The sequence below is a fragment of the Papaver somniferum genome, unplaced genomic scaffold (assembly GCF_003573695.1).
Source record: "Papaver somniferum cultivar HN1 unplaced genomic scaffold, ASM357369v1 unplaced-scaffold_107, whole genome shotgun sequence".
NCBI lineage: Eukaryota > Viridiplantae > Streptophyta > Magnoliopsida > Ranunculales > Papaveraceae > Papaver > Papaver somniferum.
The window spans coordinates 3,505,260-3,530,706 of record NW_020619603.1 but is presented as its reverse complement, the minus strand read 5'-3'; the positions used below and the strand labels follow the sequence as shown (position 1 = coordinate 3,530,706).

The 25,447-nt window shown below is 36.9% G+C and overlaps 1 protein-coding gene and 1 long non-coding RNA gene across 2 annotated transcripts; one reads left to right on the top strand and one right to left on the bottom strand.

Moving 5' to 3' along the window:
- The first annotated feature begins 11,489 nt into the window (after positions 1 to 11,489).
- On the top strand, positions 11,490 to 13,242 carry LOC113328445. The gene is made up of 3 exons (XR_003349416.1): positions 11,490 to 11,600; positions 11,859 to 12,827; positions 12,930 to 13,242. It is a non-coding gene; the product is annotated as an uncharacterized LOC113328445 (long non-coding RNA).
- A 305-nt stretch (positions 13,243 to 13,547) lies between these two features.
- Positions 13,548 to 20,967, bottom strand: LOC113328389 (RRP12-like protein). Its single transcript, XM_026575506.1, has 18 exons — positions 20,382 to 20,967; positions 19,283 to 19,808; positions 18,923 to 19,183; positions 18,692 to 18,783; positions 18,323 to 18,532; positions 17,683 to 18,195; positions 17,395 to 17,570; positions 17,188 to 17,281; positions 17,018 to 17,074; positions 16,788 to 16,922; positions 16,605 to 16,676; positions 16,396 to 16,509; positions 15,744 to 15,905; positions 15,467 to 15,595; positions 15,269 to 15,370; positions 15,096 to 15,175; positions 14,815 to 14,949; positions 13,548 to 14,418 (listed from the first exon to the last, which is right to left on the bottom strand). Exons 1-18 carry the CDS (start codon positions 20,895 to 20,897, stop codon positions 13,812 to 13,814), a joined length of 3,981 nt encoding a protein of 1,326 aa, XP_026431291.1. The 5' UTR covers positions 20,898 to 20,967; the 3' UTR covers positions 13,548 to 13,811.
- Positions 20,968 to 25,447: the final 4,480 nt, after the last annotated feature.

Genomic DNA, 25,447 nt, shown 5'->3' with positions numbered 1-25,447 from the left:
TCATTCACACTATTTTTTTATATTATTTAATTGATCCTTTTTGCAGACATTTATGGTCTTTCTGATGAAGCTACCATTCTTCGTTCATTTCCTAATGCCTTGGATAATGATACCCTTCTTGAGCGTCTTAATAAATCTTTAAATAGTTTCTCAAATGATAAAATTTCATCTCTTTCTCTGAATGAACTGAGATCCAAATTTCGCCTCTTAGAGATTGACCATAGATCTAGTTTAGGCTTAGCCAACCGATTTAAGCGTCTCTTTCTTAATTCTAAAGAGAAAATCAATGAGTAAGAACCAAAATTAGCGGTCTCATAGATGATAAGGATCGCATCTCTGATCAAGGTGCTAAGGCTTTGGCGAAATTCCAAGAGACCCTTCTTGAAGTTCAACTTGAACGAGATGAAGCTAACCGCAAGAATACCGAGCTCTGCGAAAGAGAAAACCAAATTCGTTCTCGTCTCTTATAAATAATGAGGATGAATTCGCTTGGGCTGCGAAAATCTTAGACGATGCCAGAAAAGATTTAGGTGTAAATGTTAGTCTCCAAGTTGAGCATACAGCCTTGATTAGAGATATGATTTCTGACAGAGAAGGTTATTAACTGTTCTTCTTCACTAATCTTTTGTTTCTTATGAATTTTCATCAAGTTATTAATTGATTGCCTTTTGCTCACAGATTCTGAAAGTAGATATCGCGAAAGAATTGAGGAACTTGAAGCTGAAAAAAGGAACTCGCAAAGAATCTTTCTTCTCGCAACGATAAGTATTCTAGATTAAAGAATCAAATCAAGATCACTGTTGCGAACTTTAAGAACGATGCTATGCATTTTCGCAATCAAACTATTCAAATGGTTGGTGATGAACCATAGTATTCCTCATTCTGATTATCCTTGTCTCTTGGAGGAGATCCCAAAGAACATTCCTAGTCTGACTATTTCTATAGCGAAGCTGATGATGAAGAATCTGATGGTGATGAAGGTTCTGATGGAGATAAAATTTCTGATGCAGACGAAGAAGGGAACAAGTCTGATGAGATGATGAAGGATCAACTAAGAAGTAGTCTTTGTTTCTTTCTTTAATCTTCTGTAATACTTGTACATTTATCTCCTCTTTTTCTGTATATTTGCGAATTCTTTTGGTTCTCCATATTCCTTAATATATGAGTTTCTTTCATTTTGACCTGCATTCATTAAAACAATTCTTCCTTGCAATATGGTTAATCAATATAATCATTAATTTTTTAATTTTTGCGTAAATTTATCATGTGGAGACAAATAAAATTTTCTAATTTCATTCATTCCCATACTTTCCTCTATTATTTGTATCCAAATGAGAGATTTTGCAGATTTTTCTTATTTTGTGCCTCAACTTCGCAGTTGTTTATGTAAAATTTCGCAATCATATGCAAAGTGAATTTTGATTTTTTTCAAAATCTCATCCCTGTGTGGTCTTATTTTTCCTTCCTAGTTAAAGGTCTTATTATGCCACCTCTTGTCATTGCGACAAAATCGCAGGACGTCCTTGCACTTTCATGCAAAAACCCATTGATCTTGCCTTAACTTTTTTTTCTTTTGTATTATGGCCTCTTCAGGGATGTTGCGACAATGTAACAGGCCAAAATATTCTTGCGAAAATAAAGCCCCATTACATTGCCGTCTTGCGACGAAATCGCAGGACGTCTTCGTACTTTCATGCGAAAACCCATTGATCTCGTCTTATCTTTTTCTTTAGTATTATTGCCTCTTCAGGATTGTTGCACAAATATGACAACCCTTAATACCCTTGCGAGTAAAAACCCTCATGACATTTGCGTCTTAAGACACTTATCATCTCCCTAATGGAGGGTGTTGCCCTTATCTCCCCCTGGTTGCCCCTTCAAGGAGGCGTACTTCTACCATACAAGGTTAGATCCTCCCATCCAGTCTTAACAACAACCAGTTGTTTTCGCAGCCTCTTATCCCTTTTATCTATAGGGTTTATGGTTACGAGACTGCACCCTAAGTGGGGTTTTCTTCGGGCCGAGTGCAGTATAAGCCAAGACTTGTCAAGAATGGCAAGGTACTCTCCAGGCGCCCCTGGCACTCTTGACTCAACCGTGTACCTCGGCGCCTTTATCAGATTCTGCACTCCTTGGGAGAGTCCTTCTTACCTTAGTCGCCCAACCTAAGTCATATGCTTAAGCTGAGAATCCAAGGTGCCTCTCCCGGATGGGCTTTATTGACCCCAAATCTCCATGACTCAGGTTCCAGTGGCGGTGTAGCCTTTCGCTGAGCCATGCAACAGGTACCCCCTTATATGACGTACTTTAGGTCTTACATTTGCCTCTTGCGAAATTGTATTCGCGAACTAGGGTATACACCATAAAGGTTCGCCCCTTTCTCTTTTGTCATTGTTCTCTGATTGTCTTTTGTAGAATTCATTATCTCTGCGAGATTCTTGCACATTATCATATTTTATTTGCATTTTGCAATCTCAATTTTGTCATTCAATAAAATGTATTTTTGAGAATTTTATTTATTGCGAGAATGTCGCAACAAATCAAACATTCATACATTACCTTTGCTATCCTCTGCTTCTTTGTTATTTTCTGCTACTGCTTCCTTGGTAGTGGTATGTTCACCATTTTTTATTCTGAGCTAGCATTAGTTTCGCAACATCTCTTCTTATTTTCTTTCGACTGCATACACCATCAACCTCTCACTTCTTTGTGTCTCTTTGATTTTGTGTCGCCAATTTCCCTTCTTGTTTGCTCTTCCTTCGCACGATTCTACCTCATTTACGTAACACCTCTTTCCTTCAACCCAATCTCCCTTTATGATTCCTACACCGCTGGGGTGAGGGAATTTGATGCACTGGTGGAAATTTGAAGATACACCTAGAATCCCATGTAGCCAAGGTCGACCAATTAATGCATTGTAGGGTGATTCTACATCAACGACACAGAATAGGATTTCAGAAGATATTCCCTTCAATGGAATTCGCATAGTAACCTCCCCTTTAGGCTTGTTGGAAGTACCATTAAAACCATATATATTATATGTTGATGGTATAAGATCATCATATCTTCCTCTCATAGTTTTATAAGTATGATAAAATAAGATGTTCACAGAGCTTCCAGTATCGATTAGAATCCTATTAATTGCCCATGAATCTTCAGCTTCATCATCCTCATCTTCTTTCGGTTTTGGATTAATTTCTAATTTTACTACCAATGGATTATCATGTACCTCTTGACCTTCGGGGATTTCTTCTGCGGTAAAAGAAATAATTTGTTTCTGTCATTCCTCTAGTGGCGCGATTTTCGTAATATTCATAATTTCTCTTCCATCATTATCTCTTGCGAACACTCTACTCAAAACATTGTCATGAAAATCTTTAATTGTCTTGTATGAATGTACGATAGAGTGACATAAAAGATTCTTTGTTTTTGCACCAACTTCTATAAAGAACGTTTCCTTCTTTTTCATCGTGTTTACTTTGTGATGCTCTGGTGGTGGTGGCAATGGTTGAGATTGTGGGTGCCCTACCAAAAATTGGTTTAGTTTTCCTTAATCTATCATTCTCAGAATAATTCTTTTTACATTTCTGCAATCATTTGTAGCATGTCCATGAAAATGATGATAAGAACAAAACTCATGACTTTTGTGGTTTGGAGGTGGTTCTGTTCCCATGTTCCATGGTGTTGGTATATTCTCCATCAAAATTATATCTTCCCATATTTTCTCCACACTTGCATTTAGAGGTGGCATCTTGATTTCTTCCCATACCACCTTATGACCTCCTTGTCCTCTATTATAGTTTTGTCTTTGACCTCCATAAGTTTCTTGCGGCTGATCGAGTCTTTGAATTTTGTTATTTCCACCACGATTGTAGAAATTTCTTTCTCTTTCATACTCCTCTTGATCTCGGCTTCCCATAGCCACCAGTTTCTGTTGATTATTGCCTGTCACCTTTTCTTGTTGTACTTGCGAAGTGCTCGCCACTGTGTTTATTAGTTTGGGTAACAAGATTTCATTTGCTGTTTGTGAACTTGTGTTCGCAACCGGATATGATTCCATTTCATTTTTCCTTTCCTCTAGAGCAATATAGTCTTCCTGAAGTTCTTGCAATTCAGTCATTATGATTGTATTCTTGACTCTAAAAATTTGGATATACAATAGGTTGGTTGCAAACATAGCATTGATAAATGATAAGATAAGATATCTCTCATCTATACGGCCAGCCAGTTCGCTACACATAGTCCTCCATCTTTTAGTTAGGTGCTTCAAACTTTCGCCAATCCTTTGTTTTAATATAAACACGTCTTCAATACCAGGTCGCGAAGAATTATTACTTATATATGCCCCCATAAATGTAGTTTGCAAATGATTGAAGGATGTTATTGTATTCTTTGGTAGACCTTCGAACCATTTTAACGCCTCCCCTGTTAAGATGGATGCAAAATACTTGCATAATACAGCATCATGATTTTCCCATTGCAACATGCACCTCACATAGGCTTTAATGTGTTGAATTGCACAAGTTGTTCCATCAAAAATGTTGGTTAATGCGGGCAAATTGCATTTCGGTGGTATTCCTCTTAGTTGTACTTCCCTTGTAAATGGAGTTTTCGCAGCTTCTTCTATAGCTTCATCCAATTTTCTTCTGCCTACTTCTCCTCTATTATTTAGCATTCCTCTCATTTCTTCTAATTCTTTTAAGATTTGTTTATTTACACCTGAATTTTGATCCATTCGTATTTTTAATTTCGCCTCCCTTCTTCTGCGTTCATATCTTTCTTCTCTCGCGAAATTTCGCATTTATTCTTCATCATCTTCATCTCGTCTTCTTCTGCGATTCTCTTCCTCATCTCTATCTTGAATTCGCATATGATGATTCTCTCATTTTCCCCTCCATGATTTTGTTCATTTCTCATCAATTCCATTCGCTGTCTTTCAGCCATCCTCTGTACTCTATCATACTATTCATTGATATTACCGTTATTCCGGTTTTGTGTTCGTCTACTTTCTCGATTGTCGTGATTGTTCTGGAGAATTGTTTCCTGAATCTCTTGTTCTTCCATTTCCGCTCTCAATCTTTCACGTTTGCAAATTAAACGTGCTTGTTCAGCATAATGTCTTTCAATTTTTTCTTCAATCGTTTGTTGATTTCTTTGAGCTTCTCTCTCATGTAAAATTCTCCTTCCTTCCTCTCGATTTCCTTCGTCATCTTGATTATTTTGTCCCTGACGTTTTCCATTCTCTTGATTTCTATCATTTTTCCTATCATCAAAAGTTTCATTTTGTGGAACGTAACGATCATCAGTCCTTTCTCTATTTTCGCGATGTTCTTCATTAGGATTTGATATTTCTTCTTGAATATTATTTCCGGCATTAATTGTGGGTGAGTTTCGCCTGATCTCTCTTCTAGTCGATCTTGAATATGATTTTGTAATACTTCTCGATCTTCTACTCTGTAGTCTCATATTTTTCATCCTCAATTTGTGATTTTGCCTTGTTAGATTCGCACGTTCTTCTGCCTCAGCTCTTCTTTCTTCATGTATTCTTCGTCTCAACGTTTTTAACGCTCCAATTTCCTCATCTCCATGAATTATTCCTTCATCTGCTTCTTGATTTCTCTCTACCTGTCTATGGTTTCTGGTTTGCTGCTCTTCTTCTACTTCTTCTGCTGAATTTGACTGCCAAGTGTGTATACTCACCCTATCATAATTTGTATTCCTTCCTTGTACTAGTGTTTGTTGAACTGGTGATTGAATTTGATTTTCTCTATTATTTCTCATTCTAGTAGATTCTCCCATTTCGCTTCTTTCCCTTCCAGCAATTCTCTTGCTTCTTCTAACAGTAGTTGGTTTTTCTGATGTATTTCTTCTTCTAGCCATTTCTTCAATATTAATGAATTGCAAGAGATTATGTAAAATTCTTAATCAATCACTCCAAATCTTCACAAATCTCAATATTAATCTTCAATTTTTTCTAGAATAATCTTCAATCCTCCCTGTTTCTAGCGCCATTATGTAGTTGCAGGAAATCCTACACTACACCCCTCACAAGATTTCATTAACATTCAACTCATTTTAGATTAACGATCTTAATTTTATTGATCAATCTTTGAACAATCTTACAAGAAAAGATAAAGGAATCAAGAATAACCACTGCTCTAGATTTTCTCTCTCCTATTTACTTGTTTCTCACTCAAAAAAGATCTCTCCTCCTCTTCCTTTACAACTGAGCGGCTATTTATAGAAAATTACGTAATGGATGACAGCTAATCTGTCATTTATTTTCGGATATGACTTGTGACATTCTCGCATCCTCACAAATGTTAATCTCGCAAACTCTCTAATTTTCTCAGGACCATCACATTTTTCTCATGATTTAGCTGACGGCGTTTATTATTTCGCTTCTAAAGTTATTCTGCGACACTGCTGTGTTGTGTTTTTAATAATTTCGCTGAGGCATTATTGCTGCGAGATTCTGATCCTACAATAGAATCATGGCACTTGTAGGAAACAATGAGGAAGATATAGAGACACATGAATTTCTAAGTAAAATACTTGAGAAATCACCAAGAGATGAATCTGAATTATCTGCTAACAAACCCGATCACGTCCCGTCCAATATTTTATTCCTACATACGACACTATCGAAAGAAGAAGATGAAACTAGCAGTGACTTCCTTGTCTCACTAGTAAAGCCCGAGGGGGATAGCATCCAAGTGAAAGATGATATTTGCTGCATTGGTTATGATGCCTAGGATGTACTATATTATCTGAAAAAGCACAAGTAAGTTTGAAATTCTAATACACGTAACTTTAGTTTATTTTAGCCGCCAAGTATATTGAATGTTAAAGGTCATTCACTTTAGTTTTTATAGCCATTTCAGATGTTTTATTTGAATTAGGAAATCTAGAGGGAGGACACTGCCGAAGGAGCCATAGATCTTGTCCGTGATGTTGTTCACTGGACAGGCAGCCAAAAGGATAACCAAATTATTGTTGGGGGCAGAGTAATAGGTAAGTCTCTGACCCCTTTCTCCACTTGTTCAAGGATCATTTTGGATTGGCTGATGGGAAGTGTGTTTTCCTGTTCTGAGACGTTTGGATCTACAACAAAAGCGTGTTTGACATATAGGGATCGAGGAAAGACTCAGTTCATTAGTTTGTTATGTTTTTTCACTCGCAAGAGTTTCAAGAATCCTATTTTTGTTAGCATATTTGTATGCGACATGAATTCATTGGGTAAGAAACCACAATAGAAGGTTTTTATTAGTAGGAAACAATGAGGGAGATGCTGCCAAACATGAGTTTCTAAGAGATATACTTAAGAAAGCATCAAAAGACCAACAAAAGTTGGCGAATAATAAACCATATTCTTTAATACAATAAATAAGACAACAACTAATGTAAAGAGATGTTACAGTGTATTATGAAATATGTTTCATGTGTTAAATTAAATATATTGTACATATGTAATTGATAAATAAAATAAATATACAAGAAATGATAATGCATATGGATCCAAGATTTCTTAACATATTAAAATCGATCGAAGAAGTATTAAAAGTTATATTAAAAGGTTGGTTGAACGATATATTCTTTATAAATAAAAGAGCTCAACCAAACTTGTTGAACTATACATACAGTAGTGCAACATAATAAAACAATAACATCTAACACTAGTAATAAAGCTAACACTATATGTTTAAGAAAAAATTAGCATACATATAAATAAGATATAGAAAAAAAAAATGTTAACTTGTTGTTCATGAAGAAACAGTCTAGAATGATAATCATCGTTTCTTAGTGAAAACGGTCTAGCATATCTTAACTTTTAGTCTCAAAACTCCTAATTATTTTATTCCCCATAAAAAAATATTCTAATATAATTCGTTAGCAAATTAAATTGTAACCAGAAGACCTAGGTTTACCTTAATTAGAACTAGCATCATTGTTACGATTGTTGTGATCATTATCCGCAATTATGGATGCAAGTGTATCTCGTCGAGTTTCGTGTTATCAAGTGACAAAAGTTACCATATTTTTTTTATATTAGTTTGTATGATGGTTGTGAAAGTATGTCAGCAACTACTTCTATAGGGAGATTGCCACCTATCAGACGATGTCTTCAAAAGCCGGTACTTATATTGTATTTTATCATTGATATCTGCAACAACAAGTTTAGCTATTATATCTTTTTTTGTTAGGCAGTGGGCACACGCCAAATATCTGGTTCAGAGGTATGTAAATTTGTTTCAAATGGATTGTATTTGATAAAAGTATTATAATAGGTAAGTGCTGGAGTCGGCAATCTTTTTACTACAATCGCAAATAAATTTTCGTTTTTGTGGGAAAATAAAAAGTCATGGTTGAAGCTGCTAAACTCTTTTCGAATTCAGCTAGACTCAGTTATCACTGCTAGAATATTTCATGTAGTATGTGCAACTAATAGACATGGAAGACGAATAAATTGAAGAACATGACGACAACGAATAAGGAAATGGAATAAGGGGTGACGTCCACTATGACTTAATAAAAGTACAACAAGATAAAAGAAACTAAAATGGCTAGAACTATCTCTTCCATTAATATTCATCCTAATCATAGTGATGCTTTGATTTGGAAGTTGGAGAAAATAGCAAAATTTTCTATGAAATACATACATACAAGAAGCATTATGAGGAAAAAATTAGGAGGTATATCTCTAGTCAGAGAATGCAGAACTTATAGAAGTAATTATGGTCTTTGCCTGTGATTTATATAGTCAAACACTTCCATAGGAAGTCTGCTTAACATCCTACATACAAAACAAAGACTGTAAAATTAGGAAATGCCAATAATTTGGAGTATCTCTAGTCTACTTTGTGGTATGAAACTTGAGAGTCCTTTTTATATTATCATGCGCTATAATTGTGCTAGAGCAGTTTGGTTTGGTATTTTGGGTATGCACAATGATAGTTTGAAAACTATTTTGCAAATTGTCACCAAATGGTTTCACCAGATTCATCAAGGTTTCAAGCACTGCAGAGGAGGTTAGCAAAAAGATAATCATTGCTCAAACAATTGAAGGAAATATGCAACAAATTTTTTCAGGATACAAGTCTTGATCCCAAAAATAAATTGAATCTTAGAATAACCAAAATTGTATACACATAATATATGCCTTACCAAATGTTAGATTAATTAGCATTCACTAATTAAAGCTAGATTAAATCTTAAGTGATGTCCTTGCTAGGGGTACCTTTATGTCAAATCTAAATGGTTCATTTATTATGATGTTTTAATTTTAATAAAAAGAGATGTCGTATAGGATAGGTATAATACTTCACAATTTTTCCAAGCCCGTAACATGCTTGTGAAGGGGATAGATATTTGGGAGGCAGTGAAATAGGCCTAACAACTAAGGGTGCTCGAAGTTATAAATTTTGAGATATATCCAAAGAATGATTTTTTAGGGACCATGGTTTTTTGGGGGCCCATGGTCTTATTAGGCCACCTTCCGTATAGTTATAAGGGGTGTCCTAGAACATTGAAATGACTAACCTATCCTTAACCTAATTTAATTTAAAACCAACACAATAGCCACCTCTCTCTCTCTATATATATATATATATAACCACCACCTCCTCTCACCACCGCCGATTACCACCACCACCACCACCAACCACCGATTACCACCACCACCACCCACCACCGCCGATTACCACCACCACCACTATATATATAGCTTAATTTAAAACATTAACAAAGATATTCTCACAAACCCATTATTTGTCATTCGTTTTTGGTTGAATAAATGAGAACTAATCATCAAAATGAGTTGAAAATGGAAGTTGCAGAGAGGTTTAATGGAGTTTTTTTTCCAGAAAAAAGTTCGGTTATCACAAATTAGTTTTTTCTTAACCGAACTCAAAGTTCGGTTGATTCGCAAAAAAAAATACTTTTAACCGAACTCCTTGTATTAGAACAATACAAGTCCATAAGTTCGGTTCGTTCGCAAAATTATTAAGTTTTCTTTGTAACCGAACTCTACCTATAAGCCCAGTTCGGTTGATTCGCAAAATATGTTGAAGTTTGCGAACCAACCAAACTTCTAACACTAGGTTACTTTTAACCTGAAGTTCGGTTGGGAACTTGGTTGCGTTGAAGTTTGAGAACTAACCGAACACACAAGATGTACTCAAATAAATTGTCAAGTTCAAAGTTCGGTTACCTACCATTTTATCCTAGGTAACCGAACATTGCACTGTACGACCAAAACCTCCATTAACGAGCGAGTTTGGTAACCTGCGTGTTTGGAAAACGTAACCAAACTACACTTTCAGGTGTGTTCGATTACATGTTCTTGACATATGGTAACCGAACTACACTTTCAGATGTGTTCGGTTGCATGTTGTTGACATATGGTTAACCGAACTGGCCCAAATTTACATAAAAAATTTCACTTTTTGAAAGTTTGGAGCAATTCAACCAACATTATCTAAGTTTGAAGCATACCTGAGTACCCAAATACCCTTCCTCCGGTTGTGGTTGGTAAAATCCATCGTTTTTCATGTTTTCCTTCTTCATCTTCTCTAACTTTACTCTCTCAGTAATTCTACTTATTTAAAAAAAAAAACTCATCTGATTTTTTAATCTCACTAATTATCTTTAACTTAATCATCTCACTAATCATTACACTAACTATTACTAACACTAGCTAATCATCACCCAAAATTAATCAGGAGGGTAATTTAGGTATTAATATAAATATCTAGATAAGGGGTGACCTAAATTTACTTCTAATGTCTTTACCCAAAATAAAACCATGGTCCCCCAAGAAAAATCATGGTCCCCAAAAAATCGTTTTATCCAAAAGTTATCGTGGTTACCATCTCCGAGGCCCGATTCAATATCAAGTGGCAATTTCAAAATTTTATCAGGGATCTTACTTTTATTTTTAAGTAATGCAAGACTTGGAAGGGTTATTATGTTCCAAACAAAAACAAAAAATAAAGTGACAGATATTCTCTCTTAAATAGCTAAGACTAAGAAGCTAATGAGTGAATGGTCTCGTAATTCAAAATTATATTATATCTCAACTTTTATCATACAGGAAAAAGTTGTTTTCTTTTTAATTAATATAATTTTTCCATTTTTTCGTATGTAAAGAAGTATTAACGATTTTTGGACCTTGAACGCTGAACCATGAATCTAAGGTCATGCGGTTTTTGGACGGTTCATCTAGAACCACTTGATGTGAATAACCTCAAATGAAGACCTACGATGACAATTTTTAATAAATACACATATCCCATTGCTCCCATGTCTCTATTTTCTTAAGATTTAATGAATACCGATATCAGTATCCCCGTATCAGTGTCCCCGTGTCAGTATCCATGCTTCATGAGCTGAGATCATCGTGGAAGAAAAACGGACGTTTCAGCAGAATTTGGCCCAGATGTGCAGTATCAAAAAAGGATAAAACCCAGTCAAATAAAGCCCGGAAAAGTAAAGCTTATGAGCCTCCAGCCGGTGCCATGTATTCCGCTATTTAACCTCAACGGGGTTTGCTTTGAAACGAACTGAAGTTCCCCTTCAACTCAGCCGGAGCTCAATTTCAGGTTAGTTTCAGTCAAAATATCTTCTGATTTTGCTTAATGGTGTTCGTACTTACATGATAGAATTCTCTTTTCGGCTCATTAGTCCCTGAACGCTGATTCTACTCCAAATCTGTTTCTCTGTCTTTCCATTATTATGCACGCAACATGTTTGATGAAATGCCTAACATAGTTTCTTTTCTTTAGTGGAAAACCACAGAAGAATTAGTGATCATCATCTTCTTATATACTAAAGAATCCCATTTAACTACTTATTCTCAGGAAATTTCAATTGGAAGGAATCAAATCATGGTGTTAAAAAACAAGAAGAAACGCAAAATTTTGTTGCGAAACAACAATGTGGGTGAGGCAGAAGGAGAGGATAGCATAAGTAATTTACCTGATGCACTGATACATCATATTCTTTCTTTCCTTCCAACCAAATGTGGTATGTCTACCTGCATTTTATCAAAAAAGATGGAAGTACGTAGTTTATTCTATCCCTGTTCTTGATTTTCGGAACTGGCGAGCTACTAAAAGCAGAAACTATCATCGTGAGACCAAACGGTTCATGAATTTTCTGGACAAGGTACTATTTCGATATGAGAAGTTCAATGTCCAGAAATTTTATCTTGACTGGGATAGGTTTTTGGATGTGTCTCTGGTTAATAGATGGATCAGTGCTATCATGAAGCATAAAATTGAAGAATTTGGTCTATCCTTAGAAGTTTTAGAGGCATCCTCTATAATTCCAATAGTAGTTTCCGTTTGTGATTCATTGACACTGTTGGAATTGGATTTGTTTGTGATAACTGGCGCCAGGTTCACAATTCCTAACACGGTTTCTTTTCCAAAGCTCAAGATACTTCGGCTCACACGCCTTAGTTTTTTGGATGAAACCTCGAGCAGTACATCATTTCTAACTGCCCATCCTTGAAGAATTGAGTTTGTGTGATTCTTTGATGTCTGAAGAGTTGAGCATTGCGAACCCTGCACTGAAGCACTTGTCCATTACTTTCTGCGAGTTAACAGAGTGCACGGTGAAGATTTCTGCTCCGAATCTATTGACCATTTTCTACAGACGATGCCTACCAGCAGACTTTGTCCTCAATGGCTTTCCGTCACTAGTTGAGGCAGATGTTGATTGTTTGATCGGTGAGGAATACGGGAACACGAACAAAGTATTTTTCAAGCTTTTCGAAAAGCTTTCAAGTGCAAAAAATTCTTAAGATGTGTCCTAGCTCATTTCCGGTATGTCTGAATACTTTGGATCAGAATTATTGTGCTATGGTTACTCTGAATCTTATGTGGTCGTAGATTTACTTTATTTTTTTTTATATTTTTTGTGATTAGGTTCTGAAAAAGGCAGATATCCTCTTAACCGGTTTGCCTACATTTAACAATTTGATCCTACTGGAAGTTACCTCAGGATATTCTTCTTCGTATTTTGGTTCGTATTCTCATTCGCCAGATCCTACTGTTACCATTGTAGCTTCTCCAGAGATCTCCAAAGACCTTCAGAAACAGCTAAAGGTAACGAAGCTGTTACTAATGTTTCCATAACCCGAAAATTGTGTGTTTAAGTTCTTGACGATCTCTGAAGACACTTAACAATACTCTCAAGTATGTCAGTGTTCAGTGTAGTTATTCTAATTTTTTGTGATCATGATGTTTCCAGAATACCCCTTGTGAATGTTTTGGTATTGTTGGTCCTTTTCTGTAGGTTGGTGCAACTCCTTGAACCACCAGGATTGGGTACTTTCAAATTTCCAATTTCTAAATAATCTTAAGCCTCAGCCAAGTTCCACTACATTTGAAATTTTAAATGGAATGCTTCTAGCTTTTAAATGTTATCTTCCGTAAAAATTTGAACCATAGTGGCAAAATTTGAATACCAAAAAAAGGTCACTGGACAGAAGGTAGAAAACAATCCAGATTCTGTCCCAAAACGGTGGTGGTCTATGGGCAAAATTTAGGCCCAAGATTTTTGGCAAACGCCCAGGCTTCGACAGTCTCTCAGCCATGTACATTAGCTATTACTAAAATATCACAGTATCTGTAAACATTTCTTCTATTCATCTCATTCTTAACATACATGAAACAAACAAGGGAAGCAAAAAGCACCACAATGCCAGCCAAAACTTGCGCAAACCATCACGCTATACCCAAATAACCCTTCACTGCAAAAAACAAAAAACTGATTTATCCACTTGGTACAGAGTCCAGAACCTCTTTCTACCTTCTCTTGCGGCTGCCGCTGCTGCTGCCACTTTTCTTTTGTTTCCTCTTAAACTCTGCACCGCCATTTGAAGACAGGAAAGCAGAAGCACTCTTCCCTTCAAGCTTCTTTGTCATCCTTACAACACTAGCCATACCTTTCCTAGCTGCCGCCCGATGCTCTGGTCTACGGCTCATCATTTTCCTGTCAAGTGGCCAATAAGCATATGGCTCAAGCTTGTCCTTCTTCTTCAAATCTCCACCAGCCTTCTTACTAGCATACTCTTGTCCAGTGTATGCCCATCCAGACTCTGAAGTTTTCCTGCGCTTCTTTTGGTCGTTTGAAGACTTGGATGACATACGACTACCGCTAGCTCGACTTCTCGAGTCTGTGTCAGGTTCAGATGGAGCATCTTTCTTCGGCCTTCCTCCCTCACGAATTACTAATTTCCCGTCTTCGATCTCAACCTCATCATCAGAATCCTGTTGTCTTTTGCTGCTCTCATTACTACGGAGTGCTGACCTGGTTTTTAACTGGTCTAGCAAATCTAGAGGGTCGTCTTCAAACTGGTCTATGAAGTCCTCTGGCAAGCTCCTCTTGGCAGAACGGCGTGTTTGCTTTGACCTACACGGTCCATATGCCACAAGTAAATCATATTGGCATGGTAAAAGATTGATTTCCTTTATTTCGTTTATACTTTGTAACATTGCCTTCTTTATGCAAGTTTGTATTTTCATAAAGAGACATCATACATGAGTGTTAAACTCATTAAAAGTCCGATAAAAATTCGCAGAACAAACCTAACAGCTTTCATGATGTTAAATGTTTTGGATCAGTAACAGTTATGTCAAGACGACCTAGAGCCTAAGTTTATCATTCTCATGAACATCAACCATTCGATAATCTCATTGCGGTATGAACTATACAAGAAACAGAAGACTCAGATATTCTATTAAAAGACTAAAAATATTCATCTCATAATGACAGGACAGAGTCTGTTCAAGCACAGTAGTAACTGACCTTGCTGCAGATTCTTTGGTATTGAACTTAGAAGCAGTTCGTCGACTAGTAACAGTTTCTGCTTCCATATCACTATTATCCTCGGAATCGTCTCCAAAATCTGAAAATATCTTGGTATGATTCCATTTGCTTAACCTGAAAAGCACCCAATTGTCAAACATAAGATTGAGAAACCAATCAACATTCTAGGTACCATATCTTCAGTTTATCAATATCAATATTGCAAACAAAGAGACTACACTGTTGATTAGTTCGCACAACAAGATAGGATTCCAGAATACCTTGATGTGGTTGCTTTTGAGCGAACAGATTTACTTTCCATGGAGGCAGCATCATCTTTCCGATCTTTCCGATCATTGAGCTGTGTTTAATAACCACATATATTGATCAGAACAGCAGTTTTACCAACTAATAAAACAAAAGGAAGCATAACCAATACGAACTTATCTCTGACCTTTTTTATATTTTTAAGCAGTTTGATGTGTTCTTCAGGCATCACTGCTTTAACAGCATCAAGACCACATTTCTTAACAAGCATTTCAAGAAGAAGCTTGACCTGCAAAACCAAAATGGGCACATGCAAGTTTAAGAAACAATCTAACAAACAAAACTGACCATCAAAAGTACAAAATAAATTAACTTGGATACCTACCTTCGCTTTAAAATGCTTCTTAGAGTCGTCCTGCCACCTCAACAGTCCTTCAACCACACTTCTCAAGTGTGTTTGTAACCACTCAGCTGGTGATCTGGCCACCAAAACCTTCAGTAGACCTAAATTAGCCTACAAAAGTAAACTCACAAAAGTGAGATACGGTAACAAAGTAGTTAAGGAAAACATTGACTAATTTGATCGGTTTTTACGAGAATATTTTAAGTAACTGATTAAGCGTTCCTTGATAAAAATAATATCCAACAGAGAGGGAACTAACCTTGATAATTTCTCGATTCTTTCTTTGCAGCAAAAGGAATGATGATGGAAGCACATTACATGCTGATGAAACAAGATCCGAGAACTCATAGGCCAACCGAGCCAACCCTTTAACTGCAGCACTGATCATCTGAGGTGTTTCACCAGCCAGGCCACCGGCCACCTGAGATCATAAGAAACAAGATATATCATACACAGCCAGCCTATACCAATCATGATCTGCAGGATATGCAAGTGTCAGTCACAAATGTTCGGCCGATACCACACCTGACCCGCAAAGTATCAGAAGAGCCAGATAAGGATTGTCCGAGTCACCTGTTCTCCTGTTTTAGTGCGGGAACCCTACCCTACCCTACCATCTTGGGATTGGTTATGGATAGTCTGCCCAGCAATATTGATTTACCTTTTGCTCGGGCTAGGATGTGAACGGGCCACATACTTCAAATATGTTTTCACACTCCTCTAATTGACACAGCGAACAACTTATAGAATCATAATTGATTTTAAATAGAGTAGGGCCACATACTTCAAGTATGTGGCTAGTTCACATCCTTGCCGGAGCGGCAAACCTTGATATATGAGGGGATTCTCATATAGTGAAAAAAGTAAGGAATATAATAAATAAGACAATAATTACTGTAAAGAGATCTTACCATGTTAAACAGTTGTTGCAAATTTTCTTTGTTCCCGCCTTGGTCTTCGTCACCACACGCATGACCAATTTGTACTAACAAGTCATAGGCCATATTCCTTGTCTTCTTGTTGGACTGCAAAAGATTTCCCCATAATACAGTAATTTAGATTCACGTATAGAAAAGGAGGAATGTATATTAGAAATTTTGCCAGGATAACAAGGGATTACCTCTTTGACCGCTAGTATAATTTCAGTTAAGAAGGAACTTATAATGTCACTTCTCCTTTGTTCTGAATCATTCTGCAAATACAAGCACACATTCAATGTTACCTGTGGCTTAACTAGGATTTTATGCATGTGATCAATTGACAGGATAGACGATTCTACGTAAACAGAGTAGATGATAGATACCTTCGAAACATGTACAATCAAGAAATAAAGGCATTGAAGCCTATGACGTTTTGCTGAAAAGTGACACGAAGGCAGCACTTCAAGCAAGAGCTGAAGTAGGTCATCAATATTTTCTGAAAGGAACTCATTACGATGCTGCCATACAAATTGACCAAGGATGTCAGTTGAAAGAAAATGATATATGGAACATAAAGTGTGATAAGCCCAAGAATTGCAAGATTGCTAACGACCTTCAGAATAATGGAGAGTATTTTGTACGCCTTCTTCTGAAGCAAACCTTCACTATCCTGCAAGCCAAGAATCATAATCAATTAATTATGGCAGCCACAATAACAAACTAGTACAGGTAACCCCATTAAGAATAAAGTGGATAAGGAGAAGGAGCAGAACATTGACTGACCTCTAATGCTGGACGTATTGAGGTATTCAGTAACTTAACTGCTTCAGGATCCAAACCAGGAAGATGTGATACAGCCAAATCCAATAGTTGTGCCCTGCCAAAGAAAAAGAAAGTCAGGAAATTGACTTCTGTCTTGCATCGGCAACGGACTCCTTAACAAAGATAACATAACTGAGTATGGTAGTATTATAGCAAGAAAGCAACCACCTTGCAGCCTTTGGTGAGAGTTCATTAACAGGATCAACCTCCATAGAACTGGATTTTTTAGATTTTTCTGATTCAAGAGACTCTTTAGTCACCTTCAAAAGCCTCTTCATGGTTCTCGTAAAAGACCACTGGATATCTTTCTTATCCGCTATGGAAGCAAAATCACTAATTGTAGACTGCAAGAAAAAAATATATAATGTTACATATAGTTAATGTAATATACATAGGATTCATGAATGCATAGAAGTGCCAATCCCTGTTGATGGGTGAAAAAGGAAACAAAGGCACCTGCAAAGATCCACCACAATCTTTTGAAGCCTCAGCCTCCTTCAACTTCTTTTCTAAATCCTCAATGGTTGTTGTGTTTTCAGGCATGGTCTTCTTCACGCGTTCAACCTCAGCACGCAAATGCTCCACATCAGCACCGCTCAAAAATATACCAGATAAAACTGACAAGAACTCACGAGCCGACGACCTCAATGCCTTTAAGTTTGCCTTTGCAACTTCTGGCGTATAAAGAGCCACAGCTCTTTTCTCAGGAATGCTTAATTCGTTAGAGGGCAGATCATTATTTCCTTTCACCATTTTGTTATTCTGTTGAATGAGTATCTGCAAACCGGAACATATTATCCCAAGCACATCAGGCTCTTCACGAAGGGCCCTGCATAATGCTTCTTCGAGAACCTTGAAACTATTAGCAGTATCCACGGGATAGTTGCAAAAGGCTGGAAACAAAGACCAAAGTGAATACACCAGTGCTTCTGCTCTCCTTGATAAGTATATCCGACCCTCTTGCTCAAGCTTCAAAACGTATGCGCAAATAGTTAGATCAGACACACAAAGAAGAGAAGGGAGGGAAGGCGAGAACATAGACACACATAGAAGAGAAGGGAGGGAAAGTGAGAACATTGGTGAATTAGATTCATACCCTCTGAGATTTCTTCTTTACGAATTTAACCTTATCAAGAATGGACTTTGTAAAGAAGCTTAGACTGGCTCCAACAGTATAGTGCTTCAAAATAGGAAACAACCAATCACCACTCTCGGACACATCTTCTGACTCCAAATTGAGCGGCAATATGCTCAAAAATGTTTCAGGTCCTAATGCACCAAGAGCTGAACCAATACATTTGTGTAGCTGTAGATCAAATATGATATGAATGTGTTAACCAGCCAGCTATAGAAGTATACACTAGAAATATCATTAATGGATTATTTTAAAGCGGTTTAACATCAGAGAAATTGTCTTGTAAAAGTGAACTTAAACAATTCATTTTAAAGCTTGCATCTAGGTTACCTGTTTCCTGTATGCAAGATCTTCGTCTGACCGGTCCTGGATATCTGCCAGGCTCCTTAGGGTTCCCCTCAATAAGTATGAAGAATGATTTCCTGAATGTTTAAAAATGGTTATTCAATGCAGTGATGTACAATAAATGATTGATATAGAATTTCTCAGATATTTATATCAGAGATATTGACATAAATATCTGTGTTGTTTGAAAATAGCTGGGGCCTTGCGTGTAAGTACCTATTTTATCAAACATAGCGGAAACAACCTGAAAAGCCAAATCCAGCACATCATTATACTTATAACCAAGCAAGCTCTCAATGATGACACATATTCTCTCTATAATAGTTTTTCCGGACTTTCTTGTTTCTTCATCAGAGTTCAACACTATCTGATTCACTCCTTGTTTGATCAAAACATCATCAATGCAAGCATGTATCAAACTCTTCAATGCCTCTGCAGCCGCAAATATTGCCTCCTCATGCTCACATGCCAAAATCTCTGTTCATGGGTCGAAAAAGGAATGCCCATCAGATATTAAAGCCCTAAATGAATACTAAAATAGTAAACAAAATTTAACGAGTAGATCAAGTAACAAACCTGCTAGTGCTCTGAACACATCAGGGAGCTTAACTACACATCCTTGCCTATCCAGAGGGTAAACTTTTCTCATACCAACATCGAGCAAGCGTGCAGTGAATGTCATGCTATCAGCTGTTCGGTTACCTTTGTGGACAGCGTTTGCTAACGACCCCAAAAGATCTCCTAGCACTTCTGGTGAAACTTCTGACATCGGGTGGATACAAAGCGCATTCAAGTTATCAGTGATAAGTCTATTCACAATAGGTTGATCTAGATCCAATAATGACTTGTAATGATTAAGAACACTCGTAATGTTCTTTTTGGCCATAAGCGGAAGACAATTCTTCAAACAATGTATTATGTATAAGACCGCCTGAGCTCCTCCTGATCCACCATCAGATGTACTAGCTGCATTTGATTTACAGGCAAATAGAAGATTCCTCTCAAATATCCTCGTGATACCTTCACAAGCAGGTGCCAGCATTCCTGTTCCTTTAAAACTTCGTAGTATATCATGGAGACACGTATGACATTGCTTCCTAACCTGTTCATATCCACCTCTTATTAGCACACATTCCATTCATATCTAATTCAATTCAATGTAAATGCAGAATAACAATTGATTATGCTAAAAGTTTGAAGTATATCGCGCAGACACAAACGACAATGCTTCCTAACCTGAGGCGGGCCACTCATATCTAATCAATTATGTTTCAAAACACTGCCGAGTTGGTCTATGACGACGAATTATGAAATTAAATTACAGAAACAAAATCAAATTCATACCAACTTTTACCTTCTCCCAATTATCATAATGAATCCAAGAACAACCCCATACAACTTCTGAATCCACCTTATTAGCACACATTCCATTCATATCTAGTTCTATGCAATGTACATGCAGAATAACAATTGATTATGCTAAAACTTTGTAGTATATCCCGGAGACACAAATGAGAATGCTTCCTAACCTGTTCATGTTAATATAGAGACTACGACTGAAGCCCACCACTCATATCTAATCGATTATGTGTCAAAACATAGCTCAAGTTGGTCTAAAACAACAAATTATAAAATGAAATTACAGAAACAAATTGAAACTCATAGCAATTTTTACCTTCTCCCTGTGATCAGAAATGAAACCAATAACAACATCATACAACTTCTCAATCTCACTCCAATTCCCTTTATCACCAACAACAACCAAATACCCCAAACATTTCAACCCAGAAATCACTGAACCAACATCACCCGATTCACCACCCTTCCTTCCCAAAACCTTCAAAATCGGTCCACTCACTTCACTCCTCTTCTTCCCCAAAATCGCCTTAGAAACCCTCGGCAACACCATTGATTGAAACGTCAATAAAGCTGTAATAATATGTTCAGATGGATTCGATTCTTCAGATAATTTACTTAAAGATGAAATCGTAGCACCGAAATAGTAAATCACAGAGATTGAAGTTTGTTTTGTTGATTCTTTGAGTTCTGCTGAGATTGCTCCGACTACTGCACAGAGATGTTGGTGGTGGTCTTTTGTGGAAGTTCCGAATCGTGAGAGGATCGAATCACAGATATCTTCATCTTCATCATTGAGTGGTAAGGAATCTCCATGAAGCTCTGTTCTTTCCATGGATGGTTGATTATTGTGGGATTCAGAAATTAGGGTTTAAAAAGGGAGGAGGAGCTGCGGGGAAATTTTATAAACCCTAGTTTCTGTTTTGGTTTCGATGGAGATAGGTTTTAACTTCCGAAACTAGGTTAAGGCCCAACCCATGGATAACTCATAATATCAGACCCTTAATTAAAAAACGTTTAAATCTAAGCCCAAAATATTAAAAGACCCAATGATTTTTTAGGGGTCATGGTTTTTTTGAGGGGATCATGATTTTATTAGGCCACCTTCCCTATAGTGATAAGGGGTGTCCTAAAATGTTGAAATGACTAACCTACCCTTAACCTAATTTAATTTAAAACCAACCTAATAACCACTTATATATATAACCACCACCACCGCCCACCACCGCCGATTACCACCACCACCATCTCCGATTATCACCACCACCAACCACCGATTACCACCGCCACCACCGCCCACCACCGCCGATTACCACCACCTGCGATTATCACCACCACCAACCACCGATTACCACCACCACCTCCTCCCACCGCCACCGCCTATTTAAGAAATGTAACAACATCAATGCAATCACAATTAAGTTCGGTTACATAATAATTTTATCGAGTATAAAAGACGCCAGCCGCAACCTGATTTTTCCATGGGACCACTCCGGAGGTATTTTCCAACAAACCCTTCACTTTAATTTGATTTTGATTGCTTCAATCGAATAGAAATCATCAAAATAGGGTTTTAATAGGAGTTACAGAGCCATGTTCGGTTAGGCCGATTTTCCGAAAAACCCTAGTTTACTAACCGAACTTCTTGAAAATGAAGAACACGAAGAACAGTTCGGTTCTGTTGGATTTAAAACTAAGTCACCGAACTCTCTGTTCGGTTGTTTCGCAAAAAATTTTAAAACTACAAAGTAACCGAACTCCACCCTTAAAAAAAACAAATTCAGTCTAACCGAACTGTGTTGTTGTGGCCACTATGTTGAGTTCCAAAGCCAATAGAGTTCGGTTTGTTCGCAAAAACTTTTAAAACTACAAAGTAACCGAACTTAGCCAATAGACGCTGGAACTTCACATTTTTTTTGTTTGTTAAGTTCGGTAACTTCACAATTTTATCACAAAAACCGAACTCAGAGTTCGGTTGGTTAGCTGTTAGGTTCAAGTTTGCGAAAGAACCGAACTTTGTAAATTTATATACTCTTATATTACGTAAAGTTCGGTTAGATAAAAAATGCATGCAGTTTTCGAACCAACCGAACTTTGTACACCAAAGTTCGGTTGTTGAGAACCAACGGAACATAACGCTGTAACTCCTAGAAATTCTATTATTTGAGAGTTCGGTAACCTGCGTGTTTGGAACAAGTAACCGAACTACACTTTCAGATGAGTTCGGTTACTTGTTCATCTCACGGGGCAACCGAACTACAGCTTCAGATGAGTTCGGTTACTTGTTCTTCATATAAAGTAACCGAACTGTTCAAAATCCGGATCATTTTGAAGATTAACAAATATTCTAGGAGAGGATAGAGATGAAGAATCAGATGAGTTTTCATCATTTGAATACTCAAACTTAATGAATTAGAAAAAAAATTATTTTCCATGTTTTTCTCATTCATCTTCGCTAACTCTACTCTCTCAATAATTCTACTCAACTAATAATAAACTCATCTTTTAATTTAATCTCACTAATTGTTTTTGACTAAATCATTCACTAATCATAACCTAAAATTAATTAAGAGGGTAGATTATGTATTAAATAAATAACTAGATATGGGGTGACCTAAAATTACTTCTAATGCCTTTATCCAAAATAAAACCATGGTCCCCCCAAAAAAACCATGATCCCAAAAAATCATTCAAAAGACCTTGATACCCTTATGCATTTTGTCAAGCCATAATTAAATAAAATTTAAAATTAGGCCCAAATTATTAAAATATTATGTGATGATGTTCCAACCACCTCCAACCACCACAGCCACCGCCAACCACCTCCGACCGCCACTAGCCACCTTCGACCACCACCGCCAGCCACCTCCGACCACCGTCAGTCAAACCACTTCCGACCACCACCGTCAGTGAAACCACCTCCGACCACCACCACCAGCCACCTTTGACCACCACCGCCGCCGCCAACCACCACTGCGACCACTACCAACATATGGATGTGTACACAGAAGTTACACATGCATATGACATGTGTATCCAGAAGTGACACATTCAATACACAAAGCTACATTTGTACATAAATGTGTACTTTGTAGTTACATGTGTGTACGCATAAGTTACACATGCGTATGGCATGTGTATCTACGAGTTACACATCCATATGCATGTGTAACTATTTATTACATATGCTATATGTCAGGTTATCTACAAGTTATTCATCATAAAATACATGTATTACTTTAATTTTCCATTTACAATAATTTTTTCGTTCATCAATTACTACAATTGTAGTAATTGGTTGTTTGAACACAATAAACGAATTAAAATACTAGATATGGAAAAATCCTAGAAATAATCCACTAGTACACATAAAAATGCATGTGTAATTTGGAGTTACACATGCATATGAAATGTGTAATCAACAGTTACACATGTCATATCAGGTGTGGTGGATGTGGTAGGCACTCCAGCAGCTGCAACCATTCTTCAGTATAACACCACCCATAACTCTCTAAGCACCATCACCTGCACTTCCTACCACAGCCACCACATCTATATCTTCCCAGCACCCGTACAACCAACCAGCTGCAAACTAAGAATCACAAGTACCTGCTATTGCACTTCCCTGTCATAAACATGCATCTAAACCAGCAATTCCAATTGCATCTGCACTTCACCAGGACCACTATGAGCACCTGTAACTTCACATCATGTCCAACAGCATTGTGCACACCTTCAACAACATTTATCCTACCAGCTACCGCTACCACCATGGCTCATATCATCATTCTCTACCAGCATCACTTCCTGTCAAATTGATGATATTAACAACCATTCCATTACTATATGTAAGTAAAATCTATGTAACTAGAAGTTACACATTCAATCAGTATGTGTAAGTAAAAGTTACACATCTAATTAACATGTGTAACTAGAAATTACACATCTATTCAGATGAACTTTTAGAAGCTACAGATTTAGCAGACCTAATTTGTGTCGAATGACATGTCAAAATATATATATGCTTCATGAAAATGAGTAAAAATTGAGGAACAGGACAAGAACAAATTAGATAGTACAAAAAAAGAAAAATCAGTATAATGGAGCTAAGTCTGGGAGGAGCTCACCATTGGTCTCTTCTGTAGCTGATAAATATAAAGGGGCTGGGAAGATTATATCAGATAACTACACTTCACTTGGCAAGCGACCCGATTCTGTCGAGAAACTAGCAAAAGATTGGTCCACTAGCATTAAGCAACTTGAGCTTCAGTTCGAAAGTTCTCACTTTCAGCCTACAATAACGAGCTCAGGATTCATTTACTACTTTAAGAAAAAACCTGGGATGTCAATAAGTCATGCTTACAAAGTATTAGCCAGCATCCCAACTAGAAATGACACGGCTAAGAAATGGCACAATGGTTCGCATGTAAATCTCATGCGTATAGTTCAAAAAGTAAAATCTATATTGGAAAAACAAATTGTTCATCTCAGAATCTATTCTCATGGTTTTCAATGACAAAACCATTTAAAGAATCAGAACAAAGAACAAATTCATTAAAAAGAATCAACCATTAACATTACAAGAACAATCAAACAATCAAAGTGAAATACACTTTTCATTGAACTCTACAAACACTGAATATCAGATTTATACATAAACTTCAGATTTAGTTACACACCAGCTAACTTGTGTAACTGAGAGTTACACATGAATATAACATGTGTAATTATGAGATACACATGCATCTAACTTGTGTAACGTTCAGTTACACATGCATATGATTAATTTAGTTTCCAGGATTTCTATCTTCCGCAGTTAATGAACAAAACATTGTGTGAAGACACCAACAAACCAACATTGAGAAAATATAGACATCGATGAACCAACATCATGGCAAGAGAATAAATGTGTAATCAACAGTTACGCATGCATATTAGCATGTGTAATCAGCGGTTACACATGCATATTGGCATCCATTATCAACAAAACTCAGATATCTATAAACGTTAAAGCACAAAATATATCTACTGGACAACAATATTGTTTCTTTAGCACCTATTAAACATATCCAAGCATTGAAACAATTTTTTTTTGATGGATCTAATTTCTCAAACATGATGGCTCGTCTTGTCATAAAATTAAACCAAAATACAGTAATGTACATTTCACAATCATATTCATTGAACTATGCCACAACTAATAAATTATTATACTAGTACTAGTTCAAAGCATCTATAGTGAACAGAAAATGCAGGGAATTGATGGCGTTCTAAAGATCACTATTCTAATGTAATGGTTCCTTTCGATTCGCAAATCGGCCCAACAATTGCTGCAGAGTTGAAATAAGATCTTAATATACGCAAAGTAAAAGGATAATTTCATCC